The 22,831-nt window shown below is 39.1% G+C and overlaps 1 protein-coding gene across 2 annotated transcripts in view; it reads right to left on the reverse strand.

Annotated features, from left to right (window-relative positions):
• The window catches only part of lars1b (leucyl-tRNA synthetase 1b), a 55,994-nt gene that overhangs the window by 2,699 nt on the left and 30,464 nt on the right, over positions 1–22,831 (reverse strand). The window contains exons 20-31 of one of the 2 annotated variants that reach the window (XM_043703255.2): positions 21,156–21,368; positions 20,689–20,746; positions 19,325–19,388; positions 17,297–17,480; positions 13,934–14,024; positions 13,669–13,809; positions 11,959–12,099; positions 9,565–9,675; positions 7,838–7,948; positions 4,677–4,781; positions 2,922–3,017; positions 2,083–2,215 (exon numbers count right to left, since the gene is read on the reverse strand). In XM_043703255.2, coding sequence (XP_043559190.2) covers positions 2,083–2,215; positions 2,922–3,017; positions 4,677–4,781; positions 7,838–7,948; positions 9,565–9,675; positions 11,959–12,099; positions 13,669–13,809; positions 13,934–14,024; positions 17,297–17,480; positions 19,325–19,388; positions 20,689–20,746; positions 21,156–21,368 — 1,448 coding nt within the window. The remainder of the gene's footprint in view (positions 1–2,082; positions 2,216–2,921; positions 3,018–4,676; positions 4,782–7,837; positions 7,949–9,564; positions 9,676–11,958; positions 12,100–13,668; positions 13,810–13,933; positions 14,025–17,296; positions 17,481–19,324; positions 19,389–20,688; positions 20,747–21,155; positions 21,369–22,831) is intronic. The other variant, XM_087995198.1, reaches the window with a different exon arrangement.

The following is a 22,831-nucleotide window of genomic DNA, read 5'->3' on the forward strand; positions in this document are numbered from 1 at the left end:
AATTCCATGAAGTAAACATGAATTGCAGAAACAAAATCCAAAATAATAAATTGATCATATAAATAAGTAATCAATAAAAGTGGCATTATAAACAAACACTAAGTAGCATGTTGTAGATAGTGCACATTTCTGCGACTGTATGTGGTGGTGGGAGTGAACTTTTAAAATGAAAGATGCTATCCAGTTCCACCTGACTACTTTGTCCTGAATAGTATCATGCTTCCTGAGTATTGCTGGAGTTCTGTGTAGGTTCTAGGGAGTCAGCAAGTGGATTAGTCAGGTCTCTGACCTGCCTTTGCAGTCACAATATAGCTGGTCAAATTAGGTTTCAGGCCAAATGTAAAGCCAGGATGTTGGTGTTGATTCAAATTAATAAGGCACAAAACTGATCCTCACAAAATAGAGTAAAACATTTAATTTAGAAAAGAATGAAGTGCATTATAAATAGGATAATCCTAAATTTAATGCAAATATTTTAATCACTGAAATCAAATACTATTGACCTGAATCGATCACTGATCACCATTTAAAGAAATGTTTGCTGACTATAACTGTGGTTTGTCAAATTGACACGTTGCAAGACCGACAGATTAGTGTGGGATTGCACTTAGAAATGCCCCACAGCATTTAAAACTCAGGTGGACACTCACAACATGCTGTTGATATGATGCTAATGTACAATTTAATAAAGTGACATTGGGGTAAAGATACTAAGACATTGTGAAGCATACTTAGACAACTACATATACAATCGATACTCAATACTCTTACACCAGGTTTATTCAATGTTTGCACACGTTTCAATGTTGTCTCTCTCCGGGAGAGGAGAAAATTTGATGAAGTAAACATGAATTGCAGAAAAAATCCTAAGTAGCAAACTGATAATTTAGATGAGTAACCAATAAAAATGACATTTAAAAAATGTGAAATAGCAGAGTGAACGAATGAAAACCTTTTTTAACCCCTTTTCATTCAAGTAATAGTGCTACAGCTAAAAAAGAAACTTGGCTCCAAACTCTGATCACTGGGGAAGGCGGAAAGGATGGAGACTAAGTGAAGGAGTTAGTTTTAATCAACACGGGCCTTGGCTTGCCTCTGGTGGACCACACTCAGAGCTGGCCTCAGCAGAATCCACATTGAAGTGAGTTTGGAAGCAGACTACATTTCAGGCAGTGTCCTCCTCCTTTGCCAGTCTGCTCTCTCATAGTCGTAAAGTCATAAAGCTGTACAGCACGGAGACAGACCCTCTGGTCCAACATGTCCATGCCGACCACATATTAAAAATTAATCCATCCCATTTGACCTATATCCATCTAAATATTTCCTATTCATTTAGCCATCCAGATGCCTTTTGAGTGTTGTAATTGTACCAGCCTCCACCACTTCCTCTGGCTGCTCATTCCATACATGCACCATTCTCTGCGTGAAAAAGTTACCCCTTGAGTCCCTATTATATTGTTCCCCTCTCACCTTAAACTTATGCCCTCTAGTTCTGGACTCCTCTAACCCAGGGAAAATTTATATATAAATGTTTGTGTATGTATGTGTCTGCACGCATGTGCCATGGGGGTGATGTTGGCATGATTGAGGGCTCAGATGTACACATCTATTCAAAGAAACATCTTCCCCAACTAGCCATTCACACCTTGTCAGAACACACCCTTAAATTTCTTTATCCATTACTAATTCCTTTGGCTTTTGTACTTTGGAAAATTTTTCATTAACTCTTTCTTGCCCTCCACCCCAAAACAGCACTTCCTTTTTGTTCTTCCTCTTCCTTTCCTTTTTTACTTTCATCAAACCTATTACATTTTATTTTATTCCTGATGAAAGGCCATTGACCTGAAATAAAGTCATTTCATATCCAACAATACTGTCTCATCTGATAAGCATTCCAGCATAACTGTTTTTATTTCCAAACTTTCAGCATCTGTAGTATTTTGGATTCATATATAGAGGGGCTATTGGTATATTCTTGCACCATCTGCGTCACCCATCCTCCAAGTTCAGGGATGAGATGCAATAAAAGAATTAAATCTTTTAATAGTTGAGAGTTGATGAGATGATTAAGTTCAGTCATACCTTTAATACCCCTGTCAATCTTCATCAGTCTACGAATTACAGTGTCCTTTTTGTCACCCTGTCGGATGTCAATCTTTGTAGAGAAATGTCCATTTGCTGGCTGGGGATTTACCAGGAAAAGAGACACACTTGGCTGTGAAAAAACACGAGAACAATTCAAGAAATTGATAAAGTTGTCACTTTAAAATTCCATTTGCAGGGTCAGAAACCCAAACACAGTCAGTGTTCAGGACAGGTGAGTCTGTGGCACACTGTTGTCTGGCAATGTACTATATCGAAAGGCAATATGACAATTTTGTGGTCAACTTATTTTGCTTTCCAACATTATTTTGTCCTCAAACAATAGATTATCGAAACATAGGCATTTCGCCCAAAGTAGAATTAAAATTTGAGGAAACAGCAACTTAAATTTTATATGCTTTTAACTAAAACTGTACTGCAGGAATTAGGGAAAGATGACTTTCTGTTTTGAAATGCAGGAACACCTGAGATTATTTAAAGTTTGCATTGTAATTTCAAATTGATGATCGAACTAGTTTGGCTCTTTCACAAGACGGCAATAAAAAAAAAGGCCTCAATATTAAACACAAGTTTGAAAAGATTGCACAGGTTCATCCTGAACCCAAACTTCTTCCATATCACAGGCTTAATTACTAAGGTCCTTCAGTTCCTTATTTTAGGATCTTTCACAACAGAGGACATTCTGTAATGCACTTATTCCAATACAAATAGCTCCGCCTAGACTTGTAGAAGATTGTAAAAAATCCACAGAACACCTCTTCCTGGACAACTTCACCTAAGGCACAGTTTTAGTTTGCTATATTACAGTCCCCTTTTACCTCTGTCCTATATGCACAAAAGGGCTTTCCTGGGCAGCACTCTTCTCGGATTTTATCATCTGCTTCTGTTGCAAACAGAATATCAATATGGTCCAGCTGTGACAGAAAGATAGACAGACCACTAATTAGCAACTTAACTTCACAGATTTCATATTCCATCATTTCTTTCACCATCATCAAGTTCAACTTCGATCAAGAAAAGTTTTTGGGAAATTTCATAGCATTATATTTCTGCCATGAACTTCGCTAGGTCTCTACACTAGACATATTATATCATTACAAATCAAGGAAAACACCAGACTCTTTAATACGACCCAAACACACATTATGACTCTTGCACATAAGCACAAACTCCTGACAATATTCTTTGCAGTAGCATCCGTATTTTCAGAATTGCAGCTAAAATTAGGAAGTGTTGACGTATATACGCACAACATTTAGATTACAGCATCACAATACGTAGCAAGGAAATTATTCTCTCAACAAATTAACATTATCGTGTGGCACCTCCAAATCCCAACCCTTCCTTCTCACACCAACAGCTCAGAATTCCTCCCTCATAACTAAATAAAACATGATCCAATTGCTTGTCAGTCAATCCATTATGAATGTATTTGCTCTTTAGTAAGGCTATCAAATATCCCATTTAATGTATTTCTCCAAGTGTCTGTCCTGTTTTTTTAGATTAGATTAGATTAGATTAGATTAGATTACTTACAGTGTGGAAACAGGCCCTTCGGCCCAACAAGTCCACACTGCCCCGCCGAAGCGCAACCCACCCATACCCCTACATTTACCCTTACCTAACACTACGGGCAATTTAGCATAGCCAATTCACCTAACCTGCACACCTTTGGACTGTGGGAGGAAACCGGAGCACCCGGAGGAAACCCACGCAGACACGGGGAGAATGTGCAAACTCCACACAGTCAGTCGCCTGAGGCGGGAATTGAACCCGGGTCTCTGGCGCTGTGAGGCAGCAGTGCTAACCACTGTGCCACTGTGCCGCCCACATTTTCTTGTGAACGCTACTAACTGATTCACATTTCAGGCAGTGGATACCAAATTGTCAACAAATCTGTGTTAAATAAATGTCCTTCTTTCATCAGAAAGTTAATGGCTCCTTGGGGAGATGGAGATATCACCCCATTCCCCACTGTGATCAGCCACAGAAGAACTTACTGTCCATTTGTTTAATTGGCTAATTTCAGAGTGCTGTTATATCTTTTGTATTTAATCTTAAATTCATGTCCATGGTATGAATACCCTCAGTGAGATACCCTCAACGAGAAAATCCTTTATGTTACTATTTATAATTTGCAAGTATGTATTTTACCATAAATCTGTGATCACTATACATTGGTAAAAAGCTGCTCTAAAATCAGATGAGAAATTTTAACTTCAAGATGAGTACTTTCTTTGCAAAAGGAATGTGATATCAGGAATGTGCAGATATATTTCCATTTAGCAAATGTGAAGTCAAGACAATGGCAAGTTCCCCAAACTGTCAGAAGGTTTTACATTTGTTGCTCTTATATTTCTTTACATTTGCTGCTTTTACATTGACCTCTCCCCACTGCATTTGTACTACATGAGAGCACACCCAATATCATACAAAAGTCAGACTTCTACTGCAAGTTCTTTCAGGCACTTGCTTAGGTTCAGAGCTTAACTGATGTTCCCTCAGAAATCAACTGAACATCAATAATTTTTATTGATGGTTGAGATCCAGATAGTTTACCTATTGGTACTTACTTCCAATGTGTTTGTCAAATAGACAATGTTCTCCATCAAAACACTACGTTCATCAAACTCCAGCTCTAGATCAAGAACTCGAGGCCCACTCTTTTCCAGGTTTTCCTATAGTTTTTTTGGTAGTGAAAAAAAAGCAAGATTGTAGAATTACAAATAACAATATTCAGAGATAATGGCTGCTTGTGAGACAGAATAAAGGAGCTGCAGGTACACATGGTAGCTTGAAGTATCTGTCATATTCCACAGTTCGTCAGTATTAAAGAATGGAAGAACTAGGCAGCTTGCTGCAGTTACAAGGTAGTATCCTCTCTCTTGGGAAACAAAAACTAGTCCAATTATTCCATATTGTTATAAAATTAATATCTTCAGTCAATATACACCAATAACTATCATGCATCATTTTAAATAAATTACTGTACAAAATCTCTTAACTTCCATACAAATAATCAGTTTTCTATTTGGAATTCCACTTGAAACGTTAGCCTGTCTTCTTTCTCTCAAATGCTGATTGACTGGATGTAAATTTTCAGCATTTATTTTAGACTAGCAGTATTAAGTGGTTTCTTCTGGAGACATTTTATGGTAAATTGTCACAGGTAATTAAACAATATCACTTGAGTGAAAGTTGCTCAGAAACTACAAAATACGTAATTAAGGATGTAGATAAAAACAAATTATAAAGTATTTGCACGTACATTTATATAGCCCATTTAACGTGGAAAAAGAGTCTAAGGCTTTTCATAGGAGTGTAATCAGATATAAAACTGACACCAGGTTAACAAGGAAATATTAGAAAGGGTGACCCAAAAGCTTCATTACAAAGATGAATTTTAACAACAGAGCGCAGTCTAAAGTTTTGGGCCTTGATGGGAAAACTATTAACAGAAGGGGGATTTCTAGTTGAAGAAGAGGCCAGAGTTGGGGTAATACAAGAGTTCTTTAAGACTCAGTGAGGCTAAAATCAGTTGCAAAAAGCATGTTGCTGGAAAAGCACAGCTGGTCAGGCAGCAAGAGAGTCGACATTTCGAGTATAAGCTCTTCATCAGGAATGTAGGGGGGCCGAAGGGGGCTGAGAGATAAATGGGAGGGGGGGGGGGGGGGGGGGGGGTAAGGTAGCTGGGAATGCAATAGGTAGATGAAGGAGGAGGGTGATAGTGATAGGTTGGAGCAGAGGGTGGAGCAGAATGTGGGAAGGAAGATGGACAAATAGGACAGTTCAAGAGGGTGGTGCCAAGTTGGAGGGTTGGAGCTGGGATAAGGTGGAAGGAGGGGAGATGAGAAAACTGGTGAAATCAACATTGATCCCTTGTGGTGGGGGGGTGGGGAGGGGTCCCAAAGCAGAAGATGAGGGTGGCTAGGATTTGGCAGTGGAGACAGCCTAGGATTTGCATGTCATTGCTGGAGTAGGGGGGGGGGGGGGGGGATCTCAAAGGATCCTTCTGCATCTGCACTTCCACACACCATCAACTGTGTCCGTTGCTCTCAGTGTGATCTCCTATGCATTGGGGAGACAGGACACCAACTTGCAGAACCTTTCGGAGAACATCTCTGGGACACTTGCACTAAACAACCCCAACGCCCCGTGGCCGAATACTTCAAATCCCCCCTCCAACTCTGCCAAGGACATGCAAGACCTGGGCATCCTCTATCGCCATATTCTAGCCACCAAAGCCTGAAGGAAGAACTCATTTTGCTCCTTGGGACACTCCAACCACATGGGATCCATGTCGATTTCACCAGTTTCTCCCCTCCCCCACAGTATCCCAAATCCAACCCTCCAACTCGGTACCGCCTTCTTGAACTGTTCTACCTGTCCATCTTCCTTCCCACCTATCCGGTCTACCCGATCACCATCATCCCCCACCTTCATCTACCTGTCGCCTTCACAGCTACCTTACCCCCCCCCCCAGCCCCATCCCCCTCCCGTTAAACTCTCAGCCCCCATGCGACCCCCCCCACATTCCTGATGAAGAGCTTATGCTCGCATCGTCGACTCTCCTGCTCCTCTGATGTTGCCTGACCGGCTGTGCTTTTCCAGCAACATACTTTTTGACTCTGACCTCCAGTGTCTGCAGTCCTCACTTTCTCCCTGGCTAAAAATATTTTTAAAGATATTCCTTATTTTTGGATTGCATACTAGAATGGGGAAAAATGACCCAAGGAGACTCTGGTAGATGGTGTCACAGTTTAAAATATGTTACTCGAGCTCATTGTGAGTTCTATTTACATTTTTACATTGCTCAAACTGTAGCAGAGAATTGCTGGACTCATTGGCATCATGGGTGCATGTTCAGGACAGTTGTCCAGAGACAAGCTGTTGATTACGAAAAAAATCAGAATGAGTCGTGGGAGTCAGGAGTGATCAGCAAGACAACAACTCTCTCACCTTACACAGAAGTGAAAGAAATTTAAATAAAACTATTCTCACACATCGGTCGAAGCTGCTGCCTCTAACTCTGACAGAGACTAAACAATTGGTGCACCAACCGCCCTGAGTCTGCAGTAAAGGACTGAAAGGATATCGAAAGAAGACGACTGAGACTGGAAGAACTCGGGAGCAGCAAAAGGATACCTTGTTGAATCCCGAGTGATGAAAGTACTGCATTGTGCTTCCCTAATATTTTTTCACCATCCATAACATCTATCATTTTGTAACTGTGTTTATGGGTTTAAGGGGTAAAATTAAAATTTGAATAATTCATATTTTGTTTGCCTGAGGTTACAACACATTTATTTGTAACAATTAGTAGTTTCTTCTTAAGTACAGAGACCTGATCAGGTGTTTTCTGTTAACCCATGTTCATTAGACAAGTAAATTGGGCACTTTGAATAACTTGGAGAAAGAGAGGACAGCAGGTGCTGGAGATCAGGAGTTGAAGAGTGTGGTGCTGGAAAAGTACAGCAGGTCAGGCAGCAACCGAGGAGGAGATCTGATGTTTCAGGCATAAGCCCTTCACATCAGCAGGGCACATTGAATAAAAGTCTTTAACTTTGGTGACAACCCAGGAGTAGGGGTGCTCAAATATCAGAGCATTTTCCTAAGTGGGTTGTGACAGGGATAGTTGTCAGTCTATCAAAATCTCTGGAGAATAAGGCCTTCTTCAACCTATACACAGTTTATTACAAATGCAGATAACATACACCAAAGGAGAAATGTTTACCTTGATCATAGCAACAAAGGGCATGACCTTCTTCATATACTTCTTCAGCTCTGGCAGGTCTTTCAGTTCACCTGCGATGATTTTATTGTCTGGTAGCTGCCCACCATTTTTCTAAAAAAAACATTCACATTGCAGTCAAAGATTTTGCAAATATATTCATTGGAATATCAAGAATATTCAAAATACTCAAAAATAAACATCATTATTTGTAAACCTTCTCTGTCAAAATCTATTCAATCCACACAAATATATTCTACAAACATTTTAACTTATGTTGTATTAAAATCAACGAGAATACTCTGAAAATGCCAGTGCTGCAAATGGTACCAAATACACAATTTCGTAAACTTGCTTTAAACAAAAATCATCCAAGACTTGGACAGCAGAACGCTTTTTCTTTATTATATCACACAATACTGGCAGTGCTGGCAAGACAAATTTATTGTCCATCCCTAATCATTCCTGAACTAAGTGGTTTTTTTGGAACTTCATGGGCAGTTAAGGGTAAGCAACGTTGCTAAGTGTCTGGAATCACACCTCGATTAGAGCAAGTATGGATGCAGATTTTCTTCTTTAATGGATATTAATGAACCAAAACAATTTTTAATGATGAGTGATAGCTATCATGGTCATAATTACTAAGACTAGCTTTAAATTAAGTTCATAAATCTAAAATACAGCTTTAATGACATGAACTGATGCCTCCAGACATTAATTCAAGTCTTTGGATTACTAGTGCAGTGACATTATTGCTAAACCACACACCCACCTGGTTGATTGTAAACTTCAAGAAAACCCTGTGATAGTCAACAATAATTAACCTATTAATTTTGTTTGGATAACAGTAATGAAAATAAATGATTTTCCAACGTTATTTACAGTGGACCATGCTAACACAGCACCTGATTGAACATGGAGCTGCGTGGTCATCTATTTTGGATCAATAAAAAGGATAATTTGCAATATTACTTAAATAGTCAAAAACCAAGAACAGTTGAGATCTAAAGATATTTGGAGATCCATATGTACAGACCAGCAAAAGATAGAGATCCGGTACAAAATATATTCAGAAACATGAAATAGACAGAATAACATTTGATCAAGGGCTAGAATGAAGGAGCAGTAATTTTGCGACAGATCTACAAAGCCTGTATCATATTCAATAAAGACACGACATATGAACATAGGAACAATGAACAAATGTAGGCCATGTTCATTACTTTTAAAAGGTATGTAAGGCGCATTCAATACTTTTATGATAGTCCACACTGAGTAAAATTCATCTTTGGGAATTGACTTTGCTTTTACAATGGATAAAATGTTCTATACAAGATTGCCTGAATTATCCAAATGGCCACTTATTGTAAGAGCTTAGGATGAAGTCCATCAGGACACAGGCACTTGTCAGCCTGGAGCTTCAATAATCTGTTCAGTATGACTTTTTTGGCAATTTTGATTTTTCCATAGTTCATCCTATTTATTGCTGCTTCTGGAATGCTGCCCATCCCCTCAATAGCAAAGACTGATGCAGAACAGGGCAAAGTAAAATATTATGATCAGAATTTTAGAAATACTTAGGTATTTTAAACAACACTAACGTGGGAACCATTTAACTGTCATTCATTAGTAATGGGGGCAAGAATACACAAAACTAAAGGAATGGCTCAATTGCTGTACACATACATCAGAAGTCAATACAATTCACATCAGGAAACATAAAAACTTACCTCATAGTGATTACGCAGCAATAGAAGTGTTGTGTGTTGCCATGGAGGGTAGTTCTTTGCCACATATATATGACAGTGAGAAGGTTTCTGTGTTGGTTTTGGATCTCCTTTCTGTATTGGAACATTTTCACAACAGTTAAGAACAACGGATGCTGCATCAGGCACAGCCGATATGCAAATAGCAACTAATTAGCTAATTGCAAAGGAACTTTGTAAACAAGAACATGAGAGATCAGTTGATTTCAACATTCGAGTCTTATTTGTGAAGAAAACATTTACAAATTTCTTAAGTTTGCTTGAACAGTGTTCTTAAGTTTGCTTGAGCCGTTAACATAACAACTGTGGATATGCAGAACCTACAGTGTTGTTATTCATAGTGCAAATCCTTCACTGCTGACTTATGCCAGAAATAAAACTAAGCTGAGGTTGTAAGTTTTCTCACTGAGCTGGTAGGCTTGTTTTCAGATGTTTCGTCACCAGGCTAGGTAACATCAGTGAGCCTCCTGTGAAGCGCTTGTGTTCTGTCCTGCTTTCTATTTATGCCTTGGTCTGTTAAGATAGGTAATATCATTTCCATTTCTTTTTTTTTTCCAGAGGTTGGTAAATGTGATCCAAATCCATGAGTTTATTGATGGAGTTCCATTTTGAATGCCAGGCCTCGAGGAAATCCCATGAATGTCTCAGTTTAGCCTGTCCTCGGATGGATGTGTTGTACCAGTCAGTCAAAGTGGTGCCCCTCTTCGTCTGTAAGTAAGGATACGAGTGAGTGTGGGTCATGTCTTTTGGTGATGACTTGGTGTTCTTGTATTTTGGTGGCTAGCTTTCTGCCTGCCTGTTTGATGTAGTGTTTATTACAGTCCTTGCATGGTATTTTGTAAATGACCTTTGTTTTGCTGATTGTTGGTACAGGGTTCTTTAGGTTCATAAGTAGCTGGTTCAGTGTGTTGGTAGGTTTGTGGGCTACCATCATGCTAAGAGGTTGGAGTAGTCTGGACCCCAATTACCAACCTCTGAGAAAAAGGACAGGAAATGAAATCATCCACCTTAACAGACCAAAACATACAAATAGAAAGCATGACTGAACAGCAGCACCTCATCAGAGGCTCACTGATGATGTTACTTAGCATGATGAAACATCTGAAACCAAATCTACCAGCTCAGCGAGCAAACTTACAACCTGAACCTCAACCCGAGCTATAATTCTTCTCAAAAATTGCAAAACTAAGTTGAGTTTACACATGAAAAAAGCTAAAGTGCTAAATGTAACAGAAATAAAGCAGCTCCATTAGGCCCATCGAATCTGTACTGACCCTCCCAAGAACATCTCACCCAGACCTACATCGACACCACATCTCATGAATTAAAACTTGCTTGTGCTTTCTCTGCCACATGGTCATCCCTTTTAATTATCTACTAGAACAGTTCTGGAGAAAAGAAAACAGATGTTTCTCAGTGAGACTGATGTTCTGTTTTTTAATTTAAAGACAGACAAATGATGATCTAAATGATGTCTGGTTAAATTCCCTAACAGTTGTGAAAATTTACATTCCTATAAACAATAGAAAATGAAGCACACATGGAGAATTTTGGTGAATCACAGCAGAAATGTAGCTTTTCCAAAACCCACAGTATTTGCTTTCCTTTCAGAAAATGAAGCAAGATTTTAGCATATCACCCTTCTCTACCATTTCAATTAGCTGATGGGGTGACCATAGGAAATTGCTTCACGAGGTCAAATCTAGACTCCAATCAGTAAATCCTGCAGTCACAGATTAAATTTAGAAAAATGGAATGCCCTACCATCACAACGACACTAATAATGCAATCAGAAATACTATAGCTACTTCATTAAATCTTATAATGTAAATTCACGATCTGTATCAAACTGAAGATTTTCCAGTCAGTCCACTCATCAAATATTAATTGCTTGGTATGCTATTAATACCTGTGCAAGAGACAAGCACAAACAAGTTTTAATTCGGGAGATGGGTGTGGACGTGGGTCTGGATAGGACTCTCTTCGGAGGGTTAGTGCAGACTCGATGGGCTAAATGACGTCTTTCTGCACTGTTGGGATTGGGTTTGCCAAAGCAGCACAATAATTAGCTTCTTCACACACAATTATGAAATGGTTGGACAGAGTTGGACCTGTCACTCTTAGTACATCAGATGGGAGTAAGTTGTGCACAGCAAGGGAGAAGGAAGAAAATAATCACCAATGCAATCAATCATCATTAAGCAACAAGGCCATTAAATTGCATTGGTAGTTATTTGATAGCCAGGTTGATCTGTTCATAGAGGATTCCATTAATGTAACTTTGGAAGGAACAACATAAGATAGCCTGCACTTTGTAACTAAATGTAAGCTTTTCATTGTTTATATAAATTTTCCTACTTTTCCTTTTCCTGCAACCATATAATTCTTGGCACGGAGTCGAACATCATGAGCAGTTTCCATTAAATATTGAGATGAACGAATGAGGATTTCATCCACATGTCCAGCTACTGGCCATTGTGCCTTCATCAGTGACTCAGTCTGAAACAAGTTAAATGTGGGATTCAAATTCAATATTAAACACAAGCCATATGAACAGATGTTAGACACACACTGGTTCCCTAATTTGGTGCAAATGCAGAGCACGACTTTCTAACTAAAATATCAGTGAAATAAAAAAACCTCTAAGTTTTCGTTCATCAGAACTTAAAAAATGTCTTCCTTATCCATCTTTCTGCACAGAAGTTGGTTGTCTAGACAAATCACTTGTCATAGTTGTAGCACACACACTTCAGGATCACAATGTTATAGGTTCAAGCATCATTTTGAATAAAAAAAGTTAAAATGCCTCGTCTGTCCTCTTAAGTAGATGCAAAAGGTGCATCCTCTGGTGTTCCAGTCAACATTTATCCCTCAAGCAATACCACCACCTACTAACATATTTTCTTCAATTTTCAATCCCATTTGAGGAATTTTGCAGTTGAGTAGTTGCTGTGTTCTGTGCATTAGATTTGCAATCACTACAATTGTTTCAACACACTTTTGTTAGGATCTTTAGAGCTGTTTCAAATATTTCAAATTGCATAGGTGCAAATTCAGATCTGGCAAAATTGAAGCAATAAGTATGAACTTGTCCCCCATTCTGGTTTTTCTGCCATCATTGCTTTCAAAGCTATCCCAAGATGGGAAATCTTTCCGCTGCTTTTATGGATTAGTAAGGGAATGAGTGAGCTGTCAATAGTTATTTTTGATCCAACAAAGTAAACTGTGATTGAGACATCTCATAATCAAAACAAATATTCCTGGTGTTTATAGGTACATGAAGACGAATATTTATGAGGGTCAGGCAAGCTGGAAATGTCTCGTCCTGCAGGGTCAGACTGGCAACTGGGAGGAGTGTATCATTTGGCAGATTACTGGTTGGAAGGCTTGAGATCTCAGTACTGTGAGAGGGCTCAGCACCCAACAAAATGTTTACAAGAGTCTACTACTATTCTTGGCTCACAAAGTTGTCGTAAAAAGCTCCTCTGCTGGCTTTGGCTGCTTCTATCCATAATCTGCTGGCTTGCTTTCCCAATTTCTGGAAAATCTGGACATTTCAGTCTTAAATTTTAATCCGGTTCACATTTTCATTATTGGGACACTGATTTAAAAATGTAATTAGGTCTCCTGCCACATAAGAATGGGCCACACAGTAAAACAGCAATGATCAATTATGCAGCAAGGTGGGACTCACATCCTTCAATTTTTAATTTTCACCACACTTTCAGTCCTCTGTCTGTCTGTCAGTCAGTCAGTATTAATCCCAATGTTCTAAGTAGGCTACAGTATGGACTCTGAATCACATTCACAGAAATAGAAATAGAACTGACTGTGGATTAGTGGGATCCATGCACAGAAGGAGTTGGGCCCATCAAGAATAATTTAAACTGTTTAACTAATGGTGATGCTTTACTATAAGCTCAAATTTAGAAGAACTATTATAACATCCTCCCAACATTTACCTTTTCTAGGTGCAACTGTAAACAGTACAACTGGTTGCATAAAGAGCCTCTCTTTGTTCAAATATAGTGTGTTAGTTATTGAAGAGGATTATTTGAATAACAGCACCTTTCCTAGAAGTGTCCAGATATGCTCACAAAGGTGGGGACAAATTGGAGCCAGCAGCAGAGTCTGAATTTCAATGAAGTGGAAAACCAGGTCCTGGTGCATTCCTTCCACAGCAACTTCACGGTACTTGTCCTTTGCTGCCTGGAACATAAATTGCAAAATCATCATTCAAAACTCTGACTCTCTCTCCCTGGGGGTTAAATTAAGATAGAAAAAAAAATATCCCTGACAGGATGAATTATTTATTTTCAGAACTTGAACATACCTGAAATTCAAAGAAACCTGTTTTCAAAGCTTCCTTAAACATCATTTTCTCATAATGCTGCTCGGTCTTCAGAATGCCAGCATTTATCTCACTGGAATAATAAACAGAAACCAGTAGTTTAGCCACATATACCCAAAAGCGCACTCAATATTTTGTGACAAAAGCTTTTTCTCTGGGGTGGAGGAGTCTAGAACTAGAAGGCATAGATTTAGGGTGTGAGGGGAAAGATTTAGAAGGGACCTAAAGGGCAGCATTTTCATGCAGAGGGTAGTGAGTGTATGGAGTGAACTTCCAGAGAAAGTGATGGAAGCTGGTACAATTGCAAAATATAAGAATAATGGGTATAAGAATAAAAAGGGTTTAAAGGGATATGGGCCAAGTGCTGGCAACTGGGATTAGATTAGGTTAGGATGTCTGTCAGCATGGACGAGTTGGACCAAACGGTCCGTTTCCATGGTGTAGATCTCAATGACTCTAAGTTACTAACAAAACAAAAGCGAATGTGGTCTACGCGTGGTCATCAATAATTGCTGTAGATAGGACATTATAGCTGAAGTGTGTTTGTTTTCCACCTCCAGTCAAACCTAAATATTAAACTTTGAACACAAATTAGTTCTCTTCCATTAAAAACTTACCATTTTTGTTAATCCATTCAGTTGTTCTTAAAACCTTGCTAGTTGAATACCTAATTATTTTTTATCAGAGTTTCATTTCTCTACATTTCCTGGAAAGAAATCTCACATGTTTATCATTGTGCAAAGAACACTTCCTGACACCAATTCTAAATTTAAATAAGTATGGGCTAAATTAATGCCTCAGTTAAAATCTGACTAGTAGTAGTCCACATTTACTTCTTTCCATTCCCTTAATGATCCGATATATACGTAGAAGGTAACACAGACATTAACAATTCCAGTTGATAAACCCAAGAGGCAAAAATTGAATTTAGTCCATTAATGGGGCTTGTGCAATTACACCATAACTACAGACATGATGCCAGCAGCAGACAAACACACACACAAATCCCCTCAAGCCTGCTCCATCATGGCAGTCCTATCAAGCCCTGCTACCCTTTCACTCTTTGTTGAACATAAATCTCTCCACCTCTTCTGTAAGAAGAATTTGAGGGCTCTGCTTCCACTCTTTTCAGGAACAGCGTTCTAAAGATAACATGACTTTTCAAAAAAAATATTTAATGTTCTGAACAGTCAGCTCCTGATTTTTAAGAGTGTCTCCTGACGCGTTGAACAAGTTTTCTGTCTTATCCTCGATGACAAAAGCTGTGCTTAGCATTTTGTCAGTGCTGTTTGCCTTCATCAGTCAGCACAGACTGCTTCAGCCATTGCTTTGCAATAATCCATAACAAGGTGAATCAAAAGGAAGCAGAGTGTGAAGAAAATCTGGGGATTTTAAATTGGGGAGCTGAAATCCGATCAAATGCTCATGTACGTCCATAATATGTGATGTTGTCCTAGATACTTCCTCCTTATCCTGAGCTGCTGCTGAAGATCTGGTGCCAAAGACTGCACCATGTTGGCCAAGTTGTGTCAGATTGTAAACTGAGAGACATTCTCCATGGAGTTACATACTTATAAACAAGGAACATAAGCAGGCCTTCCCAGCCCTTCAAGCCTACTCTGCCATTTAAAAAGGGATATGATTTTAACCCCAACTCTACATTCCCAAATATTCCCAATAATCTTTCATCCCCTTAGTAATCAAGAATTTATCTACCCCGTGTTAAAAAATATCTAAAGATTCTGCACACTAGCATTTTGAGAAAGTCACCTCTAAACTGCACAGGATACAGATCTAGCCTGTCTAGCTTTGTTTCTCACAAGGCAGTCTGATCATTCCTGGCATTAGTGGAGTACCTTCTCTGAACTGCTCCCAATGCAAATGCAGTGACCACTCCTGTACACAGTATTCGAGATGCAGGCTCACCAATGCCCTGTGTAATTGAAGCATAAACCTCCATACTCTTGCACTCAATTCCCTTACAATAAGCCAGAACATTGTTAGCTTTCCTGATTACTTCTTGTGCCAACATACTACTTAGTGATTACTGTTGAATTGCATCCCACCCTCTGCCTTGAGCATCCAGGCAGCTGAACTGTTGGGTGCTGATCGTCACCTTCACAATATTGAAACAAGACTTCAATAGCAGGAAACCTTTCTTGTTTGGTAGCAGAGACGAGTCAATGGTCACATAAAAAGCAGATACTACTTCTCACCAAGCAGCAACACACTAATTTGACATGATACCAGGACAGTAGGAATTCACCAACATTACGGTTTATGAATAGTTGAACACCAATGCACATTCTGGGAATGAGAACCTACAGAGTTGCAATATGTCTCCCTTCTAAGATGTAACATCCACAGAACCACGTGGGCATAATTTATGGCTCACTGCATTGTTGAGAATCCCAACATATTGGCAAGGCATTAGGGTTACTTTTCCTTCTTCCCTCTGCTAAGGCAGGCAATTAATTTCTTGCCATACTGATAGTGCCTTCCTTACCTCCCTGGTGCAGAAAAGCACAACAAATTTATAAACATTACCCACTCCAGCCTGGGAGGATCCTGACACAGAAATTGAAGGCTACAGTGACTTTGCTGGTCACTGACAATGTTGAATGGTGATGTCTTGAAACAGCACGAGTACGCAGTGATGCTTAAGATGGGACTTTCACAGAATATCCAAGATCCAGATCAGTATTAAATACTGACTGACGTCAAAGTTTCCCCACTTTGCATGCTTCCCAAGCATTAATTATTACCTGAACCACCACCTTTCAAGTCTATTGATTAACACATACCATGCCAGAGGAGTTGGCAATAAACATCAGCAGATTTTTCCCATGTATCAGCTCCCTCAGTATTGAAACCAGCAAGATTACATTTCTGAATGTTGCTGCCTGCATTTTTCAATAGTTTTACGCAACTCAAACTGTCACTCTGAATCGGCTTCATCTCTGCTATGTCTTGAGTTCTTGAATTTTATTTTGCTTCTCAAAGACTAGGGCAAATCAGAGTCAAATCAAGCACTTGATGGATTGATCGAAATTTCACAAAAGGTTTGACTATGGACAATCACAACAATAAGCACAGGCACAACTATTTACCATATTCAACTATCATGGATGGCTTTAAGCTAATTTTATATGGACTCTTACCATGTTTCCTATCATACAAGTAATAAACAAAACAGAATACAATAAGACTGAAGAACTGTAAGGAGCTTTTAAAAAAGTTATTTCGAATAAATGCTTTTACAATATAACTGACCATTACAATAATACTAAAGAACGTTGTAATTATTTTGGAGTGACATGCTCAAATACAAAGGCCATTCAGTACCTGGCAAAGACTCTGTCATTGAAGGTGTTGGCAGGCCCACTCCGAAGGCTCTCACAATTAGCAATCATCTCCTTGACCCATTCCACCCAAGTGTAGAGCCTCAGGATACCAGCGTCAGCCATAGTTTCGACAAAGTTTGCATCTTCCACAGTGTCTCCAGCATCAGCAAGAGCAAGACGCATTCCTGGGGACAAAGTTTTACCAAAGGAATAAAGAAGATGGTTTGCTTACGAATAATCTTATCTGGTAAGGTGCTGTAAACAACCATCTGTCACTGTCTCTTAGAACTAAAACACGACCAAGAAAGTCCACAACAAATCAAATAAGTTTGGTCTCCATTATTTAAATAAAGATTATACCTTTACGCACCAGAGTGGTACTTCTTTGTTACTTATCTCCTCAAACTTTTCCTAGTTTTGAAAATTTATCAGATTCCTATCTCTACCGACTTTTCTTTTTCCACTTTCAGAATTCACCAATCCCTTTGCAACAATAAACTGAATTGTTCTTGCAATTTTGAAGTATACGATTTAATAGAGAGGAAGAAACTGCTCATTGGTAGGATGATTGGGAGTTATACAAGTACATAAGGAGGGATCTTTGTGACTTAATAATAGTGTCCCGTCCCCCTTAGCTAGAAGAACTAAGTTCAAGTCCCACCTGCTCCAAACATGTGTAATAACATCACTGAGCAGATTACTGAGAAAATATCAGCAATTATCTGTTTCGGGGCACATGGGGCACAGTGGTATTGGCCCTGCTCTGAGGAGGTGTCCCAAGTTTAAGTGTCACCTGTTTTAGAGTTGTGTACCAATAGGTTGATTGGAAAATATCTACAGCACATTAAGCGTCAGCACATTCAGCATTTGAAATGTACAACCAGATAAGGAGATGGAACAAATCAATCAGCAACTTTCAAGAGATTCAAATGTATATATTTGAAAAGGAGAAAATGTTGCCTATTAGGAAAAAGCAGGTGAAGACTCCATAGTTCGGTCTTTCACAGAGCCCAACCAATCTCCTTCTAAACTCCATGATTTAGTGAATCAGTGTTCTTCCACTTTTTCTAACAGTCTTCCTATTATGGAATTGCAAAAACTGCATACAAAAATTCCCAAAGTGGTCTGACCGATCACTGTGCTTATTCAGCAAAACTTGAGTTGCGTTTTCAATGTTTGTTTGTGCAAAATTCTAAATTATAGTGTGAAAGAAATACATTCATTCATACAGCATCTTCCAGAACCTCATGATCTGAAAAGTACAACAGAATAGTGCTTGAAGTTTATTTACCCTTGAAGTAATTTGCACACAGCAAGATTGCACAAAACATGAGAAATGGCACATGACCTATTCAATAGTTTGTAAAGGATAAATATATTCCAGCAGCCAATCATAGAAAGCTTTGCTTTTGTTTTAAGTCTCAATGTAGTCAAAAGGGCTTCATAGATTGACTCATGTAAAAGATATAACCTGTAACAGTGCAACATTGCTCACCTTGGCACAAAAATGCATTTATTATGGAATTTTAAATCTGTATTTTGACTATGCAATATCTATGCACCTGCATAGCTCAATCTATGTTCCTATTCTTTAAAAAAAATCTGTTAAGTATACTAGCTGGAGAACACATGCTTTCACTTTTCTTTGTGCCCCCCTTCCCCCCAAAATCATTACCATGAAGTGAGTTGCAACAATCATTATCTGCCATTCTACTCGTATCCTCCTGCAATATTCTGATTATATTAACTGGGAATTAATTGTAAGTTATTTTTCAAGTAATAATGCCACAATAATTCATTAGGAAAAAAATATCTTTACATAATTGGTGGCATCTGGTAAGCCAAAATCACCACTAATAGATTACAGTCCACAACTGCACTCATCTTTCCATATACCATCTCATACAAGTAATTGCTCTGTAATGTCAATATTGGTCAAATGTACAGAGAAACTTCCAGTCATGATGAAATAAACACACAGGGGAGTGAAGACAAGATGCTGAGGAGACAGGGAGATCGCAGGACTCACCATCTGCAGAGAACTTTTCCACAGCTTCAGCCAGAGTAAGGAAATTCCCTGTGGATTTGGACATCTAATGGAAACAGAAGTGGCACAAAGTTAGGCACCATAGTAGACAGTGTAGATTGCAGCATTAAATTATAATGGGATATCGATTGACTAAGTAAATGAGCAAAACTGTGGCAGATGATGTACAAAGTAATCAAGCATGAGGTTATCCATTTTTGAACTGAAAAAGTTTCGATCAGGGTATTTTCTAGATTTTTAGAACTTTCATTCCCAGGATGAAAATGTCACTGACTAGGTCAACATTTATGGATAGTACAAAGTTAAATTCAGTGGATGCTCAAAGATATTTGGGGGTTTTGGTGTACAGGGTGACCGCCATATATGCGGAGTCGGTTTCCGTGGTTTCAGTTACCCGTGGCCTGAATGTATTACATGGAACATTACAGAACCAGGGACCACAGGGCTGCCAGATAGGTACGTTTCCAATTTAAATGAATGGCTTGGCTATGATCTGCGGTTTTGGAATTCTGTGGTAGGTCTTGGAACTTATCCCCTATGCGTTCAGGTTGACGACTGTACAGATCTTTAAAATGTTGATGAGCAGGTACTGAAAATAATCAAGAAAGTGAATGGAATGCTGGCCTTTATATCTCGAGGACTGAAGTACAAGGGTACAGATTGTATAATGCAGTTAACCAAAACTCTGATGAGACCCCACTTGGGGGAGTACTGCGAGCAAATCTGGGCACCACATGTCAGGAAGGAAATACTGGCCGAGGTGTCTGGGGTGTACCTTAGGCTTACAAGAATGATACCTGAATGTCAGGGGTTAATGTATGAGGAGAAATTATACAAATTAGTCCTCCTTTCTCTAGAAATTAGAAGATTAAGGGGCGATCTGACTGAAGATATTTACAGGAAAGACAGGGTGGATAAAGATAACCTATTTCTATTAGTTGGAGATTCAAGAACCTGGGGGCATAATCTGCAAAGTCGGGCCACACTATTCAGTGAGATAGTCGGAACCACTTCTATGCACAAAGGATGATAGATGCTTGGAACTCTCTTCCACAACCAGCAGTGGTTGGAGGATCAGCTGATTTTAAATCTGAAATCGACAAATGTTTGTTGAATTAAGGTATCAAGGGATATGGACCAAAGACAGAGATATGGAATTAGGCCACAGTTCAGCCATGATCTCATTAAATGTTGGAACATTCAGCTCCTCAAGCCTGTTCCTATGTTCCTAGAAGTTTATCAGGGACATGCAAACGTGAACTATATTAAATCCAATTAAATGTTAATGCAATGGAAATCACACCAGTCATGAATCATTCTTTAACATAGTAAAAATTGTATTGCACCTTTTCAGAATTCAGTAGTAAGTGTCCATTTGCTCTTACAGCTTGAGGCCATTTTGTTCTACAATTTAAAATATAAAGTTAGTTGTGCAGAAAAATATTTTAGTAATAGTCTCCCCTCAAATGCACATTTCCCCCCTTCAACACACTAGCTAGCATCTTTAGTCAGGATAACAAGCTTGCTAAAGTACACTAATGACCCTCGACATATTGTGACAAACCTCTGAAACAGGTGGGACTTGAACCCAGGCCTTCCAGTTCAAAAGTAGGAACTGTGCCACTACCCCACAAGAATCCTTGTCATGACTCTCAATACCAAGAGATATGTCTTTTGGATAATTATCCATTCAAAGACAACACCACCTTCATTAGCAAATGTGTAGGCCCTCCCAACAAACAGTTGGATGAGCACGATCTGCAAATAATCATGCACCTCATTCAAATCATGTTACTAAATGACGTGCTCTCACCTGTCACTAGGCCACATGGCTACATGGTTATACAGGTAGTAGGAGAGATGGTTTGGAACCAAGTCTTTTCCAGAGACTCGTAAATCCACTGGATACCAATATTCAAATTCTTTTCTCAGTTGATCTAGATTTTGTTTTGGAATCTGAGTCTCTGGAAATGGAGCAGTCTTTAAAAACACATAATCCCAAACTTCTCTGGTCATCTGCTCTGGCCTGAGGAGAGAAATAAAGAAAAATACCAAGACTGGTAGATATCTACGATTGTGGAAGGTGTGTGTAATGATTACACTTCTTTTTAAAAAATGACATATATTTTACAACATTGAGGTTCATCATGAATTAAGTTTAATACTGATTTCAAACACAGGTCACACAACTGGATTGGAAGTTAGATTTCAGAGAGGAAAGAGCCAATAAGTACAACATCTAGTCTCTAAAAAGGGCTGATCATTAAGGAAGGAATATGAATTATTAACTCCAACCTGTGGTGCTCAGTGGTATTAAATGGCTTAAGTACATTGTCTGAAAATATTTTATTTGTGGTATGAAATTGCATCAACTGAATTGGTAATAGGAATGGATGGGTCAAGAAACAAAGGGATCTTCTGTCTTTTTAAAAAGAACAAACTCACACTGCTATTAAACTAACATGAAAAGGTTATCCTTGCTTTATTGACCTATAATCAGGATACTTCTTTCAATCAGAGGATGACTCGGTTAGCATTTATTGCTCATTTTTAAATTGACGAGAGGATCACCTTCTTATACACAACCGAAATCCCTGAGCTAGCCTCTCAAAGCGGAAGTGAGGACTACAGATGCTCGAGATTAGAGCCGAGAGCGAGATTCTGGAAAATAACAGCACAAAGGGCAGCATCTGAGGAGCAGGAGAATCGATGTTTCGGGCAAAAGCCCTTCATCAGGAATCTGGCCTCATTCCTGATTAAGGGCTTATGCCCAAGACGGCGATTGTCCTGCTCCTTGGACATTGCCTCACCTGTTGTGCTTTTCCAGTTCCACACTCCTGACACTCGCCTCTCAAAGTAAAGTCACATAGGTCACAGGTAAAGAGAGCAGATTTTTTCCCTGAACCAGATACATTCTTCATGACAATTTGATAGTGACATGATCATGAATGGTAAGTCCTGGCCTTTGAATTACTAGCCCAATAACAGAGCTGCTATATTACTACACTCTATTAAGAGCGAACATGTGCATAGATATTCTGTACTAAAATTACTTCACAGCAACTTGAAATGACTCTTCAGAGGCCAGCATCTCTTCATCAATCACCCTTCAGTTACAAACACATAGCCTTTAACAAAAGCACTGCCTCTCACCAAATCAGGCATAAACAGGGCCCAATATCTTTGGCATACCTCTGGCACTGAGGCAGTTCAGAGGAGGCTCACCAGGTTGATTTCAGGGATGAAAGGGCTGTCATATAGGGAGTGGGTCAATAGTTTGAACTTGATTGCTAGAATTCAGGAAAATGACAAGGAATCTGATTAAGATATCTAATATGCTAAGGGGGATTGTTAAGGTGGACATTGGCAAGATGCTCCCCCTAGTGAAGGAGCGGCGCTCGGAAAGCTAGTGTGCTTCCAATTATACCTGTTGGACTATAACCTGGTGTTGCGTGATTTTTAACTTTGTACACCCCAATCCAACACAGG

This window comes from Chiloscyllium plagiosum, unplaced genomic scaffold (genome assembly GCF_037043375.1).
Source record: "Chiloscyllium plagiosum isolate Xiang-an unplaced genomic scaffold, Cpla_swu_hap1 HiC_scaffold_16, whole genome shotgun sequence".
Lineage (NCBI taxonomy): Eukaryota > Metazoa > Chordata > Chondrichthyes > Orectolobiformes > Hemiscylliidae > Chiloscyllium > Chiloscyllium plagiosum.